This window comes from Physeter macrocephalus, chromosome 21, assembly GCF_002837175.3.
Source record: "Physeter macrocephalus isolate SW-GA chromosome 21, ASM283717v5, whole genome shotgun sequence".
Lineage (NCBI taxonomy): Eukaryota > Metazoa > Chordata > Mammalia > Artiodactyla > Physeteridae > Physeter > Physeter macrocephalus.
In genome coordinates, this window is record NC_041234.1 from 52,414,810 (window position 1) to 52,437,158 (window position 22,349).

At 36.7% G+C, this 22,349-nt stretch overlaps 1 protein-coding gene across 1 annotated transcript in view; it reads left to right on the forward strand.

Annotated features, from left to right (window-relative positions):
* Positions 1-22,349, forward strand: part of LOC112066430 (iron-sulfur clusters transporter ABCB7, mitochondrial-like) — a 61,061-nt gene that overhangs the window by 29,141 nt on the left and 9,571 nt on the right. Inside the window, exons 2-4 of the mRNA XM_024129477.1 lie at positions 6,985-7,117; positions 7,999-8,267; positions 12,396-12,417. Coding sequence (XP_023985245.1) covers positions 6,985-7,117; positions 7,999-8,267; positions 12,396-12,417 — 424 coding nt within the window. The remainder of the gene's footprint in view (positions 1-6,984; positions 7,118-7,998; positions 8,268-12,395; positions 12,418-22,349) is intronic.

The following is a 22,349-nucleotide window of genomic DNA, read 5'->3' on the forward strand; positions in this document are numbered from 1 at the left end:
GGTCTTGACTATACCATGTTGCCTCCTCTCTTACCCTTCTGCTTTTGATTCCTTCTTTATATTTTTAGTTGTGGAAGATCTTTTCTGCTAGTCTTCAGGTCGATCTTATCAGTAGTTGCATTGTAAATAGTTGTAATTTTGGTTTGTCCTTGGGAGAAGGTGAGCTCAGCGTCTTCTTACTCTGCCATCTTGGCTACTCCTCCTTCCATGCAAAATCAGAGGATTACTAGAGTGGTGTTTCTTATACTGTGGTCCCCAGGCCCCAGATCTGGGAACATGTTAGGAATGTATATTCTCTACCCTCACCCCAGACTTACTGAATCCAACACAGTATTGGAAGTCCTAGCCACAGCAATCAAGTAAGAAAAAGAAATAAAAGACATCCAAATTGGAAGGGAAGAAGTAAAACTGTCACTATTTGCAGACGACATGATACTATACATAGAAAATCCTAAAGACACCACCAAAAACTGGTAGAACTCATAATGAATTCAGGATACAAACTTAATATCCAGATATATGTTGTTTCTATACACTAGCAATGGACAATTAGAGAAATTAAGAAAATAATACCATTGACAATTACATCAAAAGGAATAAAATATCTAGGAATAAATCTAACCAAGGAACTAAAAGATCTGTACTCTGAAAACTATATGCATTGATGAAAGAAATTGAAGATAACACCAACAACTGGAAAGATATATGTAGGTAAACACAAAAGACCCTGAATAGTCAAAACAATCTTGAGAAAGAAGAAAAAATTTGAGGGTGTCACACTCCCTGATTTCAAACTATACTACAAAGCTTCAGTCATCAAAACAGTATGGTACTAGCACAAAAACAGACACACAGATCAGTGGAACAGAATAGAGAGCCCAGAAATGAACCCACACTTATATGGGCAATTAGTCTACAACAAAGGAGACAAGAATATACAGTGGGGGAAAGAAAGCCTCTTTAATAATGGTGTTGGGAAAATTGGACAGCTACATGCAAAAGAATCACCATACACAAAAATAAACTGAAAATTGATTAAAGATTTTAATCTAAGACCTAAAACCATAAAATTCCTAAAAGTAAACGTTGGCAGTGCACTCTTTGACATTGACCTTAGCAATTGTTTTGGATGTGCCTCCTCAAAGAAGGGCAACAAAAGCAAAAATAAACAAATGGGATTACATCAAACTAAAATTTTTTGCACAGCAAAGGAAACTATGAACAAAACAAAAAGGTGGCTTACTCAATGGTAGAAGGTATTTGCAAACAATATATATGATAGGGGGTTAATATCCAAAATATGCAAAAGACTCATTCAACTCAACATAAAAAAAAACAATTAAAAACTGGGCAGAGGACCTGAATAGACATTTTTCCAAAGAAGACATGCAGATAGATGGCCAACAGACACAGAAAAGATACTCAACATCACTAATTATTAGAGAAATGCAAATCAAAACCACAATGAACTATCACCTCACAGCTGTCAGAATGGTTATTATCAAGAAGGCAGCAAATAACAAGGGTTGGTGAGGATGTGGAGAAAAGGGAACCCTCATGCACTGTTGGTGGAAATGTAAATTGGTGCAGCCAATATGGAGTTTCCTGAGTAGTTAAAAATAGCACTACCATACATTCCAGAAATTCCACTTCTGAGTATTTTTCTAAAGAAAACAAAAACACAAATTCAAAAAGATCTGTGCACTTCCCCCATGTTCACTGTAGCATTATTCATAATAGCCAAGGTATGGAAGCAACCTAAGTATCCATCAATAGATAAATGGATAAAGAAGATGTGGTATATATTTACACAATGGAATATTAGTTAGCCATGGAGAAGAATCTTGTAATTTGCTACAATGGGTTGGACTTAGAGGGTATTATGCTATGTGAATTAAGTCAGAAAAAGAAAGATCAATACCACATGATTTCACTTATATGTAGAATCCAAAAAACAAAAGAAGTGAACAAACATAACCAAGTGAAAAAGAGTCATAGATATAGAGAACAAACAGGCGGTTGCCAGAGAGGAGATGTTGGGGGATGATTGTAATAGGTGAGGGAGATTAAGAGGTACAAATTTCTAGTTACAAAATAAATGAGTCTCAAGGATGAAATGTACATGATGGGGAATATAGTCAATTCTGCTGTAATATCTTTGTATGGTAACAGATGGTAACTAGACTTATCATGCTGATCATTTTATAGTGTATAGATATATACACTATATTTCAAATCACTATGTTATGCAACTGGAACTAACAGTGTTGTGGGTCAATTAAATTTTGATTTAAAAAAAATATGTAGATACTGGGTGGAAATCTGCAATGTATATGTATTGCTTGTATAATTAGAAAACAACAGATGTCATTAAAATAATAAACTATATATAAATTCAACATAAAAACACTAAACATAACAAAGTTAATGAAGTATGGACCTAATTCACTTAAAATATAGTGGAATGGACCTAGAATGTAAAGGATACTGAATGCCCAACAGAGGAATTTGGGATTTATCCATCAAATAGAGGAAATCAAAGTTTTTAAATGTGGCAGTGAAAAGTATATTGGGATCTAATTTGTACAAAGACCACTCTGAAAAGAGTGGAGGGTATGTTGAAAGGAGTAATACAGAAAGTAGGAGATACTCTAGGTAACAGATTAATACCTAAATGTGGGACAAGGAGAATAAGAACCAAAAAAGTTTGGCTAGGGGCTAGATTTATTAGACATTATGATAAAATCAGAAGGAATTAGCCACTAATTTGATTGGCAGAAGAAAACGCTTTGTTACCGAATTCATTATTTGAAAGTATCCTTCCTTCCTCTGCTGTGGATAGAGCCCAGTTTCATAAAATTATGTATATAGCAACAGGCCTTCAGGTCTATTTGGTAGACGAAGTCACTACCTGACAGACTCATCACTACCAACAGTTCTGTGAATGCTAGCTCTGTCCCCAGTTTCCAATAATAATGATAGTTAACAGTTATTGACTGCTTACAATATGCTAGGCACCATATTAAGTGCTTTATATGCACTGTTTTTTTAATCATGTCAAAAACTGTCAGAGATGGTACTATTGTCCTTCCTTGTTTTGAGATGCAGAAACTATGACACAGACTTGCCTAAAATTCACACAGAAAGTAAGTGATTGACCCAATATTTAAAACTTAGACAGCCTAACTGTAAGACCCAGTTTCTTTTTTTCTCCTTTCTTAATTTTTATTAAGGTACACTTGATTTACAATGTTGTGTTAGTTTCAGGTGTACAGCAAAGTGAATCTGTTACACATACATACATACATATATATATATATATATATATATATATATATATACACACTCTTTTTTAGATTCTTTTCCCATATAGGACATTATAGAGTATTGAGTAGAGTTCCCTGTGCTATACGCTAGGTCCTTATTAATTATCTATTTTACATGTAGTACTCTGCATATGTCAATCTCGATCTTCCAATTTATCCCTCCCCCCACATTACACCCTGGTAACCATGAGTTTATTTTCTACATCTATAATTATATTTCTGTTTTGTAGATAAGTTAATTTGTAGCTTTTTTTTAGATCCCACATATAAGTGATATCATATGATATTTGTCTTTCTCTGTCTGACTTACTTCACTTAGTATGACAATCCCCAGGTTCATGTGTTGCTGCAAATGGCATGATTTTGTTCTTCTTTTCCAGTGTGGATTCCTTTTATTTATTTTTCTTCTCTGATAGCCTTGTCTAGGACTTCCAAAACTATGTAGAATAAGAATGGCGAGAGTGGACATCCTTGTCTTCTTGATCTTAGAGGAAATGCTTTCAGTTTTTCACCATTCAGAATGATGTTTGCTGTGGGTTTATCTCTTCAAATATTTTCTCAGTCCCTTTCTTTTCCTCTTCTTCTGCTGAAGCCCCTATAATTCGAATGTTGGTGCATTTAATGTTGTCCCAGAGGTCTCTGAGACTGTCCTCAGTTCTTTTCATTCTTTTTTCTTTATTCTGCTCTGCAGTAGTTATTTCCACGATTTTATCTTCCAGGTCACTTATCCGTCCTTCTGCCTCAGTTATTCTGCTACTGAGCCCATCTAGAGTATTTTTCATTTCATTTATTGTGTTGCTCATCGTTGCTTGCTTCCTCTTTATTTCTTCTAGGTCCTTGTTAACTGTTTCTTGCAATTTGTCTATTCTATTTCCAAGATTTTGAATCATCTTTACTATCATTATTCTGAATTCTTTTTCAGGTAGACTGCCTATTTCCTCTTCATTTGTTAGGTCTGGTGGGTTTTCATCTTGCTCCTTCATCCGCTGTGTGTTTTTCTGTCTTCTCATTTTGTTTATCTTACTGTGTTTGGGGTCTCCTTTTTGCAGACTGCAGGTCCATAGTTCCCGTTGTTTTTGGTGTCTGTCCCCAGTGGCTAAAGTTGATTCAGTGGGTTGTGTAGGCTTCCTGGTGGAGGGGACTAGTGCCTGTGTTCTGGTGGATGAGGCTGGATCTTGTCTTTCTGGTGGGCAGGTCCACATCTGTTCGTGTGTATTGGGGTGTCTGTGGCCTTATTATGATTTTAGGCAGCCTCTCTGCTAATGGGTGGGGTTGTGTTCCTGTCTTGCTAGTTGTTTGGCATAGGGTGTGCAGCACTGTAACTTGTTGGTCATTGAGTGAACCTGGATGTTGGTGTTGAGATGGAGATCTCTGGAAGATTTTCGCCATTTGATATTACGTGGAGCTGGGAGGTCTCTTGTGGACCATGTCCTGAAGTTGGCTCTCCCACCTCAGAGGCACAGCACTGACTCCCGGGTGCAGTACCAAGAGCCTTTCATCCACACGGCTCAGAATAAAAGGGAGAAAAAGTAGAAAGACAGAAAGAAAGACAGAAAGAAAGACAGAAAGAAAGAAAGAAAGAAAGAAAGAAAGAAAGAAAGAAAGAAGAAAGAAAGAAAGGAGATAAAATAAAATAAGATAAAATAAAGTTATTAAAATAAAAAATAATTATTAAGAAAAAAAAATTTTAAGTAAGAAACAAAAAAAATAACAAAAAAAAACATGGATGGACAGAACCCTAGGACAAATGGTGAAAGCAAAGCTATACAGACAAAATCTCACACAGAAGCATACACATACATACTCACAAAAAGATGAAAAGGGGAAAAAATAATATATCTTGCTCTCAAAGTCCACCTTCTCAATTTGGGATGACTCGTTGTCTATTCAGGTATTCCACCGATGCAGGGTACATCAAGTTGATTGTGGAGATTTAATCCACTGCTCCTGAGTCTGCTGGGAGAAATTTCCCTTTCTCTTCTTTGTTTGCACAGCTCCCGGGGTTCAGCTTTGGATATGGCCCTGCTTCAGGTGTGTAGGTCGCCTGAGGGCGTCTCTTCTTTGCTCAGGCAAGACGGGGTTAAAGGAGCAGCTGATTCGGGGACTCTGGCTCACTCAGGCCAGGGGGAGGGAGGAGCACGGAGTGCGGGGCGAGCCTGCGGCAGCAGAGGCTGGCGTGACGTTGCACCAGCCTGAGGTGCGCCATGCGTTCTCCCAGGGAAGTTGTCCCTGGATCACGGGACCCTGGCAGTGGCGGGCTGCACAGGCTCCCGGGAGGGGAGGTGTGGAGAGTGACCTGTGCTCACACACAGGCTTCTTGGTGGTGACAGCAGCAGCGTTTGCGTCTCATGCCCGTCTCTGGGGTCCGCGCTGATAGCCGCGACTCGCGCCCGTCACTGGAGCTCCTTTAAGCAGCGCTCTTAATACCCTCTCCTCATGCACCAGGAAACAAGAGGGAAGAAAAAGTCTCTTGCCTCTTCGGCAGGTCCAGAGTTTTTCCCAGACTCCCTTCCAGCTACTCGTGGTGCACTAACCCCTTCAGGCTGTGTTCACGCTGCCAACCCCAGTCCTCTCCCTATGAATCCAACTGAAGCGTGGTCCTCAGCTCCCACCCCCTGCCCACCCCGGCAGGTGAGCAGACAAGCCTCTTGGGCTGGTGAGTGCTGGTCGGCACCGATCCTCTGTGCGGGAGTCTCTCCGCTTTGCCCTTCGCACCGCTGTTGCTGCGCTCTCCTCCGCGGCTCCGAAGCTTCCCCTCTCTGCCTCCCACAGTCTCTGCCCACAAAGGGGCTTCCTACTGCGTGGAAACCTTTCCCCCTTCACAGCTCCCTCCCACTGGTGCAGGTCCCATCCCTATTCTTTTGTCTCTGCTTTTTCTTTTCTCTTTTGCCCTACCCAGGTATGTGGGGAGTTTGCGTTTTGGGAGGTCTGAGGTCTTCTGCCAGTGTTCAGTGGGCGTTCTATAGCAGCAGTTCCATGTGTAGATGTATTTCTGATGTATCTGTGGGGAGGAAGGTGATCTCTGTGTCTTACTCTTCCCCCATCTTCCTCAACCTCCTGGGTTTTCTTTTATATGGTGTTGGAGCAAAGGGATTTTTTTCTGGGGCACATACATCTATCATTGTTGGGTTTTTTTCCCCCTGAATGGTGAATCAGCTACAGATACTTGTAATTTATCTGCTTTTGAGATCCTTTTTTGCTGTATAATTTCAGTTTTACCATTATTTTGGTGAATAAATAATTTTACATATATTTATTGGATACCTGCTATATACAAAGCATTGTACTTATATACACAAATTACTACAGTATAAGGCAGTTTGCTGTAAATATCATGAGCTCTGTAGGGTTTTAGATAATGGAGAAAGCATTTTTGAGTGGATGATCAGGGGTGATTTCATGGTGGCAGGAGCATTTGACTAATGCACATAGCTTGTAAATGAATATTAACATGGCAGTCATTGTGAGGTGGGAATCTTGAAATGACAGCTCTCCCACTGCCAAAGATTTTATCTTTATAAACTGGGAAAATCATTCCAATACTAGTAAATGGTTAATATCTAAACATTCCCATAAATACTAATTTAAGGTAAATATTTGTACTTTTATAAATACATAATTTGCATATGATTGATAATTGCTGCTTTTATGTTTTTAGGCTATGAATATCATGGTTCCCTTCATGTTTAAATATGCTGTAGACAGCCTCAACCAGGTGTCGGGAAACATGCTGAACCTGAGTGATGCACCAAATACAGTTGCAACCATGGCAACGGCAGTTCTCATTGGCTGTATGTTTGATTCTTTAATCTGTCTACAGGTGTTGACTTTCTTCAAGAGGGTTTCATCATATTTGAGCATATGACCTTTTCACCACAAGCACAACTTAGCATTTTGGTTGTTTTTTTTATGTGAGATTTTTTTTTTGATATGTGTTTTTTAAAAAATTCTTTGTATGATATACTTTCCAAAAATTCTGTAATAAAAGTCTCATTTTCTAAGTTCTAGAAAACAATAACATGAAGTAAGACATTAAATTCATAACAACCACTTCTAATAGTTAGGCTCCTTATAAGATATTATTTTAGTAAGACTAGTTATTTTCTTGCTGTTGTTGTTAGCTGTTGAATAGGAAATGGCTGCATAATGATATACCTGTATTAATGTGTTATTAAATTATATTCAATAGCCGTGACACAAATCTACAATTTGTAAAGAATAGAATATGATGCTTTGTGTCCCCATGCAGTAGAAAGGATACTTTATGAGACTCAGACCTGAGTTGGGGCATGCTTAGTCAAAGCACTTGGATTTTTCATGATCTCAATTTTATCATTTGTTATTTGGGGGAATTGAATTAGATCACAAAACCTCAACAGATACTGTACATTTATCCACAATAAGGCCTTATGGGCTGCTGTTTAGTAAAAGTATTTACTTGGAAAAATCTTTCAACATTTGGAATCTTATGGGGGAAAATAACAATGAAAGGTTTTCATGGTGGTGGAAAGATTGATACTCAGTAGGCTAGATGTTTTTTAGGTTTCTTTTAGTGTAAGTATTCTGTGATATATTCATTCATTGTACAAACATTTTCTGAGCCCTTGACGTTTTTATACTCCAACGATTCTAATGTTTTTACACCCCCACTTTTTCTTGATTGTATTGCTAGATGGTGTATCAAGAGCCGGAGCTGCCTTTTTTAATGAAGTTCGAAATGCAGTATTTGGCAAGGTAGCCCAAAATTCAATCCGAAGAATAGCCAAAAATGTCTTTCTCCATCTTCACAACTTGGATCTGGCTTTCCACCTGAACAGACAGACAGGAGCTTTATCAAAGGCTATTGACAGAGGGACAAGGGGTATCAGTTTTGTCCTGAGTGCTTTAGTATTTAATCTTCTTCCCATCATGTTTGAGGTGACCCTTGTCAGTGGTGTTTTGGTAAGTAAAACATTTTTCATGACAAGCTTTTATCTTACGTTCTTGTTAGTAGGTATTTAGTACTTGAAGCTTTTGTACTATTGCATGCTTATGATTTGAAAGCAAAATCCCATGGTGCCAGAAGGGTTATACAGTTTGTTTAATTATTTTGCCACAAGCTTCAAGGGTCTGTGTCCAAAGTCTTTATCATGTTGTTATTGTAAAGAGCTGTTCAGTTCTACACATAGGTCAGTCATTTAGCTAGTGGTTGCAGTTTTTTTCTTAATAGACATTATGGTATATGACTTTGGACTGGTATGCTCAGATTATCTAGGTTTCTTTCTGTTAACCATTTGTAGCATTTTAGGCAATTTCATATTTTATAATTAAAAGTATGCACATAACTTAAAGTTGATTTTCTAAGGCATTTGTTTTCTCACTCAGTTTTTCATATATACAACTTTATACCAACATATTTTTTAATTAAAATCTTTGAGATTTGCTAATGTATATTATAAACTATTTGGCAAAGAAAGAAAGAAAGAAAGAAAGAAAGGAGGAAAGAAAGAAAGAAAGAAAGAAAGAAAGAAAGAAAAAATAAAGAAAAGAAAGAAAGAAAGGAGATAAAATAAAATAAGATAAAATAAAGTTATTAAAATAAAAAATAATTATTAAGAAAAAAAAATTTTAAGTAAGAAACAAAAAAAATAACAAAAAAAAACATGGATGGACAGAACCCTAGGACAAATGGTGAAAGCAAAGCTATACAGACAAAATCTCACACAGAAGCATACACATACATACTCACAAAAAGATGAAAAGGGGAAAAAATAATATATCTTGCTCTCAAAGTCCACCTTCTCAATTTGGGATGACTCGTTGTCTATTCAGGTATTCCACCGATGCAGGGTACATCAAGTTGATTGTGGAGATTTAATCCACTGCTCCTGAGTCTGCTGGGAGAAATTTCCCTTTCTCTTCTTTGTTTGCACAGCTCCCGGGGTTCAGCTTTGGATATGGCCCTGCTTCAGGTGTGTAGGTCGCCTGAGGGCGTCTCTTCTTTGCTCAGGCAAGACGGGGTTAAAGGAGCAGCTGATTCGGGGACTCTGGCTCACTCAGGCCAGGGGGAGGGAGGAGCACGGAGTGCGGGGCGAGCCTGCGGCAGCAGAGGCTGGCGTGACGTTGCACCAGCCTGAGGTGCGCCATGCGTTCTCCCAGGGAAGTTGTCCCTGGATCACGGGACCCTGGCAGTGGCGGGCTGCACAGGCTCCCGGGAGGGGAGGTGTGGAGAGTGACCTGTGCTCACACACAGGCTTCTTGGTGGTGACAGCAGCAGCGTTTGCGTCTCATGCCCGTCTCTGGGGTCCGCGCTGATAGCCGCGACTCGCGCCCGTCACTGGAGCTCCTTTAAGCAGCGCTCTTAATACCCTCTCCTCATGCACCAGGAAACAAGAGGGAAGAAAAAGTCTCTTGCCTCTTCGGCAGGTCCAGAGTTTTTCCCAGACTCCCTCCCGGCTAGCTGTGGTGCACTAACCCCTTCAGGTTGTGTTCACGCCACCAACCCCAGTCCTCTTCCTGCAATCCGACTGAAGCCCAAGCCTCAGCTCCCAGCCCCCGCCCGCCCCGGCAGGTGAGCAGACAAGCCTCTTTTTTTTTTTTTTTTTTTCAGAGAAGCCTCTTGGGCTGGTGAGTGCTGGTCGGTACCGATCCTCCATGCGAGATCCTCTCTGCTTTGCCCTCCGCACCCCTGTTGCTACAGTCTCCTCCGTGGCTCCAAAGCTCCCCGCTCCACCACCCGCAGTCTCCACCCGCGAAGGGGCTTCCTAGTGTGTGGAAACCTTTCCTCCTTCACAGCTCCCTCCCACTGGTTCAGGTCCCGTCCCTATTCTTTTGTCTCTGTTTATTCTTTTTTCTTTTGCCCTACCCAGGTACGTGGGGAGTTTCTTGCCTTTTGGGAGGTCTGAGGTCTTCTGCCAGCGTTCAGTGGGTGTTCTGTAGGAGTTGTTCCACGTGTAGATGTATTTCTTATGTATCTGTGGGGAGGAAGGTGATCACGTCTTACTCTTCCGCCATCTTCCCCCTCCTCCTTGCTCATTTTTTAGTTGAGTCTTTTGTTTTCTTATTGCTGAGTTTTGAGTTCTTTGCATATTTTGGATAACAGTCTTTTATTAAACACATGTTTTGAAAATATTTTCTCTCAGTCTGTCCTTTGTTTTTTCATTCTTTTAACTGTGTCTTTATAGAGCAGAATATTTAAATTTTAATGAAGTCCAGTTTATCAGTTTTTGCTTTCATGGATTGTGCTTTTGGTGTTGTATCTAAAATGTCATCACCAAACTCAGGGTTACCTATTTTTTTTCTTATTTTATCTCATAAGAATTTTATTGTTTTGCCTTTTACATTTAGGTCTATGATCTATTTTGAATAATTTTTAAGAAAGTATAAGATCTGTGTCTAAATTTATTTTTTGCATGTGGATGTCCAGTTGTTTTGGTAACAAAATGATTACCATTTCTCCATTGAATTGCCTTTGCTCCTTTTTCAAGTATTAGTTGACTATATGTATGTAGGTCTGTTTCCGGGCTAATTTGTATCATTGATGTATTTTGATCCATTGATTTGTTTTTCTCTTTCAGCAATACCACACTGTCTTGATTACTAGAGCTTTATGTTAAGTCTTGAAGTCAGGTAGTGTCAGTCCTCCAAATTTGTTCTTTAACAATATATTGGCTATTCTGAGCCAGGACATGGAAGCAACCTAAGTGTCCATTGACAGATGAATGTATGAAGAACGTGTGGCACATATACACAATGGAATATTACTCAGCCATAAAAAGAAATGAAATTGAGTTATTTGTAGTGAGGTGGATGGACTTAGAGTCTGTCATACAGAGTGAAGTAAGTCAGAAAGTGAAAAACAAATACCGTATGCTAACACATATATAGGGAATCTAAAAAAATGGTTTTGATGAACCTAGGGGCAGGACAGGAATAAAGAAGCAGACGTAGAGAATGGACTTGAGGACACGGGGAGGGGGAAGGGTAATCTGTGACAAAGTGAGAGAGTAGCATTGACATATATACAGTACCAAATGTAAAATAGATAGCTAGTGGGAAGCAGCTGCATTGCACAGAGAGATCAGCTCGGTGCTTTGTGACCACCTAGAGGGGTGGGATAGGGAGGGTGGAAGGGAGATGCAAGAGGGAGGGGATATGGGGATATATGTATACATATAGCTGATTCACTTTGTTATATAGCAGAAACTAACACAAAATTGTAAAACAATTATACTCCAATAAAGATGTTAAAAAAATAAATAAAAGCAATGTATTAAAATTGACAATTATATATATATAAAACTTCATAAATGTAAAATCTATAACTGTATATAATGTATATTAAATATAAACAATATATAATATATATATTTGAAAAAAATATATTGGCTATTCTGGGTCTTGCTTTTGCATATGTACTTTATTTTTCATTTATTTTTTATTTTTTTAAAGCTTTATTTATTTATTTATTTGGCTGTGCCAGGTCTTTAGTTGCAGCGTGAGGGATCTTTGGTTGTGGCATGCAGAATCTTTAGTTGCAGCATGTGGGATCTTTTAGTTGCTGCATGCCAGCTCTTAGATGCGGCATGTGGGATCTAGTTCCCTGGCCAGGGATTGAACCCAGGCCACCTGCATTGGGAGTGCGGAGGCTTAACCGCTGGGCCACCAGAGAAGTCCCTACATATATAATTTAAAATTGGTTTGCCTATATCCACAAAATAACCTGGTGGAATTTTGATTTGGATTGTGTTGAATCTATCAGCACAGGTTGGGAAGAACTAACATTTTAACAATACTGAGTCTTCATAACCATGTACATGGAATATCTTTCCACTGAATCTTATTCGATCGCTTTTATCAGAGTTTTTTAGTTTTCCTCATATAGAACTTGTGTATGTTTTATTCATTTTATATTTAATTATTTTGTTGTTTCTGTGCTAATATAAATGTCATTGTGTGTTTTTTTGTAATTCTGATTGTTCATTGCTGGTATATAGGAAAGCAATTGACATTTGTATGTCAACCTTGTCTCTTACAATCTTCCTGTAATTTCTTATTAGTTCTAAGAGGTTTTTTTGGTTGATTCTTTAGGATTTTCTACATAGACCATCAGGTAATATAAAAGAAGACATTTTTATTTCTTCCTTCCCAATCTATGTACCTCTACTTCTTTTCTTATTGCTTTAGCTAGAACATCCAGTACAATGTTGAACAGGAGTTGTGTGAGTAGATATCTTTGCCTTGTTCCTAATCCTAGGAAAGCATCTAGTTTCTCACCATTAAGTAATGTGGTAATTAATTTTATGTGTCAACTTTACTGGATCAAGGGATGCCCAGATATCTGGTTAAACATTATTTCTGTGTGCTTCAGTGAGGATGTTTCTGGAAGAAATTAACATTTGAATCAGTAGACTGAGTGTAGTGGATTGCCCTCCCCAGTGTGGGTGAGGATCATGCCATCTGTTAAGGGCCTGAATATAACAAAAAGGTGGTGCAAGGGAGGATTCACTCCCTCTCTGCCTGACTGCATGGCTGGGACATCAATCTTCTCCTGCCCTCCATGCTCCTGGTTCTTAGACCTTCAGACTCAGACTGGAATCTACACCATTGACTCTCTGGTTCTCAGGCATTGAACCACACCACTGGCTTTTGTGGGTCTCTGGGCCACAGACAGCAGGTCGTGGGGGTTCTCAGACTCCATAATCACATGAGACAATTGTAATAAATCTCTTTCTGTCTCTCTATCTCTAATCTACTTCTATTTCTATCCCTGTCTCTATTTTTAGATTAAAATGATTTTTTAATGCATTTTATGCATTTATTGATAGTAAATGATTTTTCTTCCTTAGCTTATTGATGTGATGATAGGGGACATTAGTTGACTTTCTAATTTTGAACTAGCCTTGCATGCTTTTAATAAATCCCACTTGGTCATGGTATATTATTCTTTTTATGCATTGTTGGATTTGATTTGCTAATATTTTGTTGAGGATTTTTACATTATGATAAATATTGGTCTGTAATTTTCCTTTCTTGTAGTGTCTTTGTCTGATTTTGATATTAGGGTAATCCTGGCTCCATGGAATAAGTTAGGTAGTATTTCCTGCATTTCTATTTCTTGGATGACATTGTCAAGAATTGTTACAAATTTTTCTTGAAAATTTGGTAGCATTCACCAGTGAATGCATTTGAGTCTGATGCTTTCTGTTTTGAAGATTATTGATGTAATTACATATATTTTAAAATTATTTTATATTATATACATATATGTATATATGCAAGTATGTTATATATATAACATACTAATGTGTATATATATAGATATATGTATATAAACATATACATATATATTCAGATTATCTATCTCTTCTTGTGTGAGTTTTGGTAGATTATGTCTCTCAAAGAATTAGTCTGTTTCATCTGGGATATCAGATTTGTGGGCATATAGTTTTTCATAATATTCCTTTATTATAGTATTAATGTCCATGAAATCAGTTGTGATGACCTCTTGCTCATTATTGGTATTCATAATTTGGATCTTACCTCCTTTTTCATTGTTAACCTAGCTGGAGGTTTATAGATTTTATTGATGTTTTCAAAGATCCAACTTTTGGTTTTGCTGATTTTCTCTATTGATTTCCTGTTTTCAGTTTCATAGATTTCTGCTCTAATTTTAAAATTTCTTTTCTTCTACTTACTTTGGATTTAATTTGTTCTTTTTCTGGTTTCCTAAGGTGAAAGCTTAGATTATTTATTTTAGATCTTTCTTTTTTAATATATGCATTTACTGGTACAAATATCCCTCTAAGTCCTGCCTTTGCTGCATCCCACAAATTTGATAAGTTGTATTTTCATTTTAATTTAGCTCAAAATATTTTAAAGTTTCTATTTAAACTGCTTTGATGCATGTGTTATTTAATCTCCAAGTATTTGAGGATTGTCTTAACTGTCCTTCTGTTCCTGATTTGTAGTCTAATTCCATTGTGGTCTCAGTTCATTCTTTGTATGATTTCTATCCTTTAAAATTTGTTAAAGTATGCTGTAAGGCCCAGAATCTCTTAGTGAATGTTCTGTGTGAGTTTGAGAATAACGTGTATTCTGCTGTTGTTGGGTAAGTATTATATACATGTCAATTAGATCCAATTAATGATGATGCTGGTCAATTCAACTATGTCTTACTGACTTTCTGCCTGCTGGATCTGTCAATTACTCATAGTGGAAAATTGAAGTCTCCAACTATAATAGTGGATTTATCTATTTCTCCTTGCAATTCAGTTTTACCTCACCTATTGGAGGTATCTGTTATTAGGCATGTACAGATTAAAAAAAACTTGTATGTGTTTTTAGAGAATTTGCCCCTTTATCATTATTTAATATTCTTTTTTATCCTTGATAATTTTCCCTACTTGGCAGTCTATTTTGTCTGAAATTAACATAGCTACATCACATTTCTTTTTGTTAGTTTTAGCATAGTTTATCTTTTCTCTATCCCTCTGTTTCTCAAGCTCACTTATTCTTTCCTCACCTTCTCAAGTGCCTCTAGTTTTGTTTTGTTTTGTTTTGTTTTTTTCCCTTTCTGTGAGACAGGAAGACCAGGGAGGGTTAGAATAGGGCATTTCCCTCTCCATAGGTTGAATAGGGTCTGATAAAACACCGATTAGTTATGCTCTGGTACCTTGAGGGTACACCTTGTTAAGGAAAGCTCTGGGCATATTTCAAAATGCTCACTTTTACCCTCTCCCTACTGGAAGCAGGAAGGGATATTTTTTCCTCTGATCTTCATTGTGAGAACTTGGTTGCTCCCCTGGAGCCAAACTCATGAAAATATGAGGCCCCTCTATGTCTGGGCCATTGTGGAGTTTTTAGCTGTCAAACTTGTCCACACTGAGCCTCCAGGACTTTGTCAATTACAGTTAAGATTTTCCTACACCAGTACTGGTTCTCATGGAGGTTTCTGATCCAGTATGCTGTGATTCTCTGTCTCTCCATTTTTAAATTGAGGTATAATTGATATATAACATTATATTAGTTTCCAGGTATACAACACAATGACTTAATATTTGTACATATTGTGAAATAATCCCTGCAGTAAGTCTAGTTAACATCCGTCACCAAACATAGTTACAACATTTTTTCTTGTGATAATTTTAGAATCTACTCTTCTAGCATCTTTTAAATATGGAATACAGTATTATTAAACATAGTTACCATACTGTACATTATATACCAATGACTTAATTATTTTATAACTGAAAGTTTGTATCTTTTGACTCCCTTCAACCATTTCTCCCACCCCCTACCCACCCCAGCTCTGGCAACCACCAATCTGTTCTCTGTATCTATGAGCTTGGTTTGTTGATGTTGTTGTTTTAAGTTCCACATATAAATAAGATCATATGGTATTTGTTTTTCTCTGTCTGACTTATTTCACTTAGCATAATTCCCTCAACGTTCTACCTCTCCAATTTAAAAAAATTACTATTTAAAATTGTAATAAAATATAATAACATTAAATTTACAATCTTAATCTTTAAGTGTGTTAAGAAAATGTTGCTTAATTTCCACATATTTGTGGATTTTCCAACTTCTATAAAAATTTCTAACTTTAGCTTCATTCCACTGTGATTTTAAAAGATTGTTTGTATGATTTCATACTTTTAAAATATAATTAGACTTGTTTTATGGCCTAACATATAGTCTATAGTAGAGAATGTTCCATGTGCACTCGAGAAGAATGTGTATTCTTCTGTTGTTGGGTGGAATGTTCTGTATATGTCTGTTCGAGTTGATTTATGGTCCTCTATTTCCTTATTGATCTTAAATCTAGTTGTATACATTATTGAGAGTGAGATGTTCAAGTTTCCAACTATTATTGCAGGTCCATCTATTTCTACCTTCACTTGTAGGAGTTGTTCCACGTGTAGATGCATTTCTGATGTATCTGTGGAGAGGAAGGTGATCTCCGCGTCTTACTCTTCCGCCGTATTCCCCCTCCTTCTACCTTCACTTGTGGCAGTATTTGTTTCATACATTTTCGGAATATTTGGCTCTTATATGTTTATAATTGTTATAACTTCTGGGTAAATTGACCATGTTATCTGTATATAGGTCCTTCCTTGTCTCTTGTAACATTTTTTTGACTTAAAATTTATGTTGTCTGATATAAATATACCACATCTGCTCTCCTTTGGTTACTATTTGCCTGGAATATATTTTTCCATTCTTTCACTTTAAAGCTATGCGTATCTGTAGACTTAAAGGGAGTTTCTTGCAGAGAACATAGAGTTGGATCCTGTATTTTAAAGAGCTATTCTGCTGATCTCTGCCTTGGAGAGTTTAATCTCTCTACATTTAAAGTAATTACTAATGAAAAAGGACTTATTTCTGTCATTTTCTATTTATTTTTCATATGTTTTATAGCTTTTCTGTCCCTCATTTCCTCCATCACTCTCTTCTTTTGTATTTAGTTGATTTTTTGGTAATGAAACATTTTGGTTCCCTTATTTCATTTTGTGTATATTCTATACATGTATTTTCTTGGTGGTTACCATGAAGCAGCATATAACATCTTATAACAATCTATCATACATTGAAACCAATGTGAGTTCAATTGCATACAAAAATTACTCTGTACAGCACCTTTCCTCTTGTATTATTGATGCCAAAAACTGCATATTTTAAATCCCATAGAAAATAAAAAGTGGAGTTATGAATAAAAATTACAAAAATACTGGCTTTTACATTTTCGCATGGGTTTACCTTTGCTGAAGGACTTTAAGTCTTCATATGGCTCTGAGTTACTATCAGCCTTTCATTTCAACCTGAAAAACTCCCCGTAGGATTTCTTGTAGGGTGGGTTTGATAGTAATGAACATCCTCAGCTTTTGTCTATCTGGAAATGTTGTAATTTCTCCTCCAATTTTGCAGGACAGTTTTGCCAGACTTAGAATTTTTGGTTCACAGGTTTCTTTATTCGGCAGTTTAAATATACTCCACCACCTTTTGGCTTCCAAAATTTCTGCTTAGAAATTTGCTGATAATTTTATTGCAGTTACCTTCTGTCTGATGAGTAATTTTTCTCTTGCTGCCTCCAAGATGCTCTCTTTCTCCTTGGATTTAGATAGTTTGATTATAATGTATCTCAGTGTGGGTCTCTGGGTTTACACAAAATGTAGTTACATAGTTTGTTGGATTTGTAGATTCATGTAATTCATCATATTTGGGGAGTTTTTTGGCCATTATTTCTTATATTTCTTTTAAAAAAATTTATTTTATATTGGAGTATAATTGATTTACAATGTTCTGTTAGTTTCAGGTGTACAGCAAAGTGATTGATTTATACATATATATACATTCTATATATATATTTATATATATATAGAATGTATATATATATGTATATATGTATATATATATACATTCTTTTTCCGATTCTTTGCCAGTATATTACAGAGTATTGAGCAGAGTTCCCTGTGCTATACAGTAAATCCTTGTTGATTATCTATTTTATATATATTAGTGTGTATATCTTAAACCCAAACTCCTAATTTATCCCTCGTCCCACCTTTCCCCTTTGGTAACCATAAGTTGGGTTTTTTTTTAATTTTAAAATTTTATTTATTTATTTATTTATTTTTGGCTATGTCAGGTCTTCGTTGCTGTGCACTGGCTTTCTCTATTTGTGGTGAGTGGGAGCTACTGTTCGTAGCAGTGGATATGCTTCTCATTATGGTGGCTTCTCGTTGTGGAACATGGGCTCTAGGCATGCAGACTTCAGTAGTTGTGGCATGCAGGCTCAGTAGTTGTGGCTCGCAGGCTCTAGAGCACAGGATCAGTAGTTGTGGCGCATGGGTTTAGTTGCTCTGCAGCATGTGGAATCTTCCCGGACCAGGGATCAAACCCGTGTTCCCTGCATTGGCAGGTGGATTCTTAACTCTGCTCCACCACGGAAGTCCAATAAGTTTATTTTTGAAGTCTGTGAATCTGTTTCAGTTTTTTAAATAAGTTCATTTGTATCCTTCTTTTAGAGTCCACATATAAGTGATATCATATGATATTTGTCTTTCTCTTTCTGACTTACTTTACCCAGTATGATCACCGATTGATCCATCCATCTCGCTGCAAATGGCATTATTTCACGCTTTTTTATGTCTGAGTAATATTCCATTGTATATATGTGCCACATCTTCTTTATCCATTCATCGGGCGATGGACACTTAGGTTGCTTCCATGTCCTGGCTATTGTAAATAGAGCTGCAATGAACATTTTGGTACATGACACTTTTTGAATTATGGTTTTCTCAGGGTATATGCCCAGTACTGGGATTGCTCAGTTATATGGTAATTCTATTTTTAGATTTTTAAGGAACCTCCATACTGTTCTCCATAGTGGAACTGTCAATTTACATTCCCACCAACAGTGCAAGAGTATTACCTTTTCTCCACACCCTCTCCAGCATTTATTGATTGTAGATTTTTTGATGATGGGCATTCTGACAAGTGTGAGGTGATACCACAATGTAGATCTGATTTGCATTTCTCTGATGATTAGTGATGTTGAGCATCCTTTCATGCATTTGTTGGCAATGTGTATATCTTCTTTGGAGAAATGTCTATTTAGATCTTCTGCCCATTTTTGGATTGGGTTGTTTGTTTCTTTCATATTGAGCTGCATGAGCTGCTTGTATATTTTGGAGATTAGTCCTTGTCAGTTGCTTCGTTTACGAACATTTTCTACAATTCAGAGGGTTGTCTTTTTGTCTTGTTTATGGTTTTCTTTGCTATGCAAAAGCTTTTAAGTTTCATTAGGTCCCAGTGTTTTTTTTTTATTTCCATTTCTATAGGACGTGGGTAAAAAAATATCTTGCTGTGATTTATGTCAAAGAGTGTTCTTCCTATGTTTTCCTCGAAGAGTGTTATAGTGTCTGATCTTACATTTAGGTCTTCAGTCCATTTTGAGTTTATTTTTGTGTGTGGTGTTTGGAAGTGTTCTAATTTCATTCTTTTAAATGTACCTGTCCAGTTTCCCAGCACCACTTATTGAAGAGGCTGTCTTTTCTCCATTGTTTATCCTTGCCTCCATTTTCATAGATTAGTTGACCACAGGTGTGTGAGTTTATCTCTGGGCTTACTATCCCTTTCCATTGATCTCTATTTCTGTTTTTGTGCCAGTACCATACTGTCTTCATTACTGTAGCTTTGTAGTATAGTCTGGAGTCAGGGAGCCTGATTCCTCCAGCTCCATCTTGTTTTTTGTTTTTGTTTTTCTCAAGATTGCTTTGGCTATTCAGGGTCTTTTGTGTCTCTATACAAATTTTAAGATTTTTCTGTTCTAGTTCTGTGAAAAAATGCCATTGGTAACTTGTTAGCGATTGCACTGAATCTGTGAATTGCTTTGGGTACTATAGTCATTTTCACAATACTGATTCTTCCAATCCAAGAACATGGTGTATCTCTCCATCTGTTTGTGTCATATTTGATTTCTTTAATCAGTGTCTTATAATTTTCTGAGGACAGGTCGTTTATCTCCTTAGGTAGGTGTGTTCATTCTTTTTGTTGAAATGGGGAATGGGATTGTTTCCTTCATTTCTCTTTCTGATCTTTCATTGTTAGTGTATAGCAATGCAAGAGATTTCTGTGCATTAATTTTCTATCCAGCAACTTTACCAAATTCTTTGATTAGCTCTAGTAGTTTTCTGGTGGTATTTTTAGGTTTATCTATGTATAGTATCATGTCATCTGCAAACAGTGACAGTTTTACTTCTTCTTGTCCAATTTGTATTACTTTTATTGCTTTTTCTTCTCTGATTGCTGTGGCTAGGACTTCCAGAATTATGTTGAATAATAGTAGTGAGAGTGGACACCCTTGTCTTGTTCCTGATTTACAGGAAATGCTTTCAGTTTTTCACCATAGAGAATGATGTTTGCTGTGCGTTTGTTGTAAGTGACGTCTATTATGTTGAGGTAGGTTCCCTCTATGCTGACTTTGTAGAGAATTTTTATCATAAATGGGTGTTGAATTATGTCAAAAGCTTTTTCTGCATCTATTGAGATGATCATATGGTTTTTATTCTTCAGTTTGTTAATATGGTGTATCACATTGATTGATTTGTGTATATTGAAGAATCCTTGCATCCCTGGGATAAATCCCACTTGATCCTGGTTTATGATCCTTGTAATATGTTGCTGTATTCTGTTTGATAGTATTTTGTTGAGGATTTTTGCATATATTCATCAGTGATATTTGTCTGTAATTTTCTTTTATGTAGTATCTTTGTCTGGTTTTGGTATCAGGGTGATGGCAGCTTCATAGAATGTGTTTTGGGTGTGAGCTCTTCTCTAAATGTTTGATAGAATTCACCTGTGAAGCCACCTGGTCCTGGACTTTTGTTTGTTGGAAGATTTTTCATCACAGTTTCAATTTCGTTACTTCTGATTGGTCTGTTCACATTTTCTATTTCTTCCTTGTTCAGTCTTGGAAGGTTATACCTTTCTAAGAATTTGCCCATTTCTTCCAAGTTGTCCATTTTATTGGCATATAGTTGCTTGTAGTAGTCTCTTATGATGCTTTGTATTTCTGCAGTGTCTGTTGTAACTTCTTTTTCATTTCTAATTTTATTGATTTGAGTCCTCTCCCTCTTTTTCTTGATGAGTCTGTATAAAGGTTAATCAATTTTGTTTATCTTCTCAAAGAGCCAGCTTTTAATTTTATTGAAATTTCCTATTGTTTTCTCTGTTTCTATTTCATTTACTTCTGCTCTGATCTTTATGATTTCTTTCCTTCTACTAAATTTGGGTTTTGTTTGTTCTTTTTCTCTAGTTCCTTTAGGTGTAAGGTTAAACTGTTTATTTGAGATTTTTCTTGTTTCTTGAGGTAGGATTGTATTGCTATAAAATTCCCTCTTAGAACTGCTTTTGCTACATCCCATAGGTTTTGGATCATCGTGTTTTCATTGTCATTTGTCTCTAGGTAGCTTTTTATTTCTTCAGTGATGTCTTGGTTATTTAGTAACATGTTGTTTAGCCTCCATGTGTTTGTGTTTTTGAATTTTTTTCCCCAGTAATTTATTTCTAATCTCACACTGTTGTGGTCAGAAAAGATGCTTGATATGATTTCAATTCTCTTAAATTTACTAAGGCTTGATTTCTGACCCAAGATGTGATCTATCCCCGTGAATGTTCTGCATGCACTTGAGAAGAAAATATAATCTGCTGTTTTCAGATGGAATGTCCTATAAATATCAGTTAAATCCATCTGGTCTATTGTGTCATTTAAAGCTTGTGTTTCCTTATTCATTTTATGTCTGGATGATCTGTCCATTGGAGTAAGTGAGGTGTTAAAGTCCCCCACTATTATTGTGTTACTGTCGATTTCCTCTTTTATAGCTGTTAGCATTTGTCTTATGTATTGTGGTGTTCCTATGTGGGGTTCATATATATTTATAATTGTTATATCTTCTTCCTGGATTGATCCCTTGATCCTTATGTAGTGTCCTTCCTTGTGTCTTGTTACATACTTTATTTTAAAGTCTATTTTATCTGACATGAGTATTGCTATTCCAGCTTCTTTTGATTTCCATTTGCATGAAATATCTTTTGCCATCCCCTCACTTTCAGTCTGCATGTGTCCCTAGGTCTGAAGTGGTAATAGTTTAGACAGCATATATATGGGTCTTGTTTTTGTGTCCATTCAGTGAGCATGTATTTTATAGTTGGAACATTTAATCCATTCACATTTAAGGTAATTATCGATATGTATGTTCCTATTACCTTTTTCTCAATTTTCTGGGTTTGTTTCTGTAGGTCCTTTTCTTCTCTTGTGTTTCGCACTTAGATAAGTTCCTTTAGCATTTGTTTTAGGGCTGGTTTCATGGTGCTCAATTCTCGTAGCTTTTGCTTACCTGTAAAGTTTCTTTAGTTTTACTTTTTTAACATCTATTGGAGTATAATTTCTTTACAATGGTGTGTTAGTTTCTGCTTTATAACAAAGTGAATCAGTTATACATATACATATTTCCCCATATCTCCTCCCTCTTGCGTCTCCCT